Raw genomic sequence first — 1,828 nt, forward strand, 5'->3', positions numbered from 1 at the left:
GTGTGTGTATGTTTGTGTGTGTATGTTTGTCCCTCTAGCATCGCTTGACAACCGATGCTGGTGTGGTCACGTCCCCGTAACTTAGCGGTTCGGCAAAAGAGAGACCGATAGAATAAGTACTAGGCTTACAAAGAATAAGTCCTGGGGGTCGATTTGCTCGACTAAAAGCGGTGCTCTAGCATGGCCACAGTCAAATGATTGAAACAAGTAAAAGAGTAAAAAGAGTTATTTTCAAAATTAACCGAAACAAAGTCAGTGCATGCTGACAGGAACATAACAAAAGCATTAATAAATGCCAACCTAATGTTATACAGCCCCATCTCTACCTCTAACACACACACACACACACATAACCCTTAGTTTAAGGGTTATGGATGGGAGCTACATGCTACCACCGTTTTTGCACACAACAGTCACTTACTTGGTAGGTCTGTCCACTGAATAATAACCCTGACAATTGAAATATTTTGAACATATCATATGACCTCATCACAGTTGTCTTGCCTTCATTCTGCAGATAAAGCAAAAATATAATAATAATAATAATAATGATAATGATAATAATAATAATAATAATATCTTGATATGAGATCACCATGTCATGCACATATGGTTGTGATGCATGTGCCTGGTGTACCCTTATCAGACGGGTAGTCATGATGGGTATAATGGGCTTTGTATATTTTACCCCAGTGTCACTTTGATGGCATGCACTGCTCTCTCACTCAATAATAATAATAATAATAATAATACTAATGATAATAATAATGATAATAATAATAATAATAATGATGATAATAATAATCAAGAAATTCAAAAAATAGTGCTCATATCCTAGAAAAAGACTGTCTATGTGATTCTGAAAAACATTTTAATCTGTAAACATTATCAAAACTACTTTTAAATGTACATAATAGCAAAACACCTTTTACTGTCATCTTATGGTCACGCTACCATCTTACCATCGAATTACTGTTAAAACAAACTTCTGGTTTTCCAGTGTTTTGACAGACATTCCCTAGAACAATACTCTGTGCAAAAAACCAAAAATATGGTACCCTAGTCATAACATCAACTTGAATGTCTAACTTGTTGTTTCATGAGGTCTCTGGGTGAGACTTGGAGTCAACAAATACAAAGCAAAAGCCAAACATTTAATAATAATAATAATAATAATAATCCCTTCTACTAAAGGTACAAGGCCTGAAAATTACATCAACCTCTTTAAATCTCACAATGAGAGATATTCAGCAACAGTACTTTGGAGTAAAGATTGTTTGCCAACATAACATGGCAGTCCTGGTTTAGGACGAATGTTGCTGTAATTTAGCCTCAGGAGAACCATGTACCTAAGTACGTGGCCAATGAGCTTCACATACAAAAACAATCTTACATTTGAAAAATAAGGAAATTCCATTTGGTTATCGAGGCTCCATTGTACTGTCCGTTGACTGTTGTTGGTGATTTCCACATAATTACCTGGAAAAAAGAATATATGTTTTAAGAGAGATTTACATACATACACAAGCATGCACAGCAACATAAATATACAAACTTATACACACATAGTAGGGTATGTTCACACAGAATGGGGTGCATACTTGTGTATACATAAATACACAACAGGAAATGTACACACTCTGCAGAGGTATGTACACACCAGGGTCTATAACAATATGTACATACACACATTAGAGCACGTGCATACATGTATACACATACAAACACAGAGAGCAACACATTTGCAAGGTAATCAGCAGAATATATATACATCAATATATATATATATATATATATATATATATATAGAGAGAGAGAGAGAGAGAGA

At 34.8% G+C, this 1,828-nt stretch overlaps 1 protein-coding gene across 1 annotated transcript in view; it reads right to left on the reverse strand.

The window, feature by feature from the left end:
* LOC106878833 (uncharacterized) overlaps positions 1–1,828 on the reverse strand; it is a 23,331-nt gene that overhangs the window by 10,219 nt on the left and 11,284 nt on the right. The window contains exons 8-9 of the mRNA XM_014928174.2: positions 1,394–1,479; positions 422–511 (exon numbers count right to left, since the gene is read on the reverse strand). Coding sequence (XP_014783660.1) covers positions 422–511; positions 1,394–1,479 — 176 coding nt within the window. The remainder of the gene's footprint in view (positions 1–421; positions 512–1,393; positions 1,480–1,828) is intronic.

The sequence above is a fragment of the Octopus bimaculoides genome, chromosome 25 (assembly GCF_001194135.2).
Source record: "Octopus bimaculoides isolate UCB-OBI-ISO-001 chromosome 25, ASM119413v2, whole genome shotgun sequence".
NCBI classification, from domain to species: Eukaryota; Metazoa; Mollusca; class Cephalopoda; order Octopoda; family Octopodidae; genus Octopus; species Octopus bimaculoides.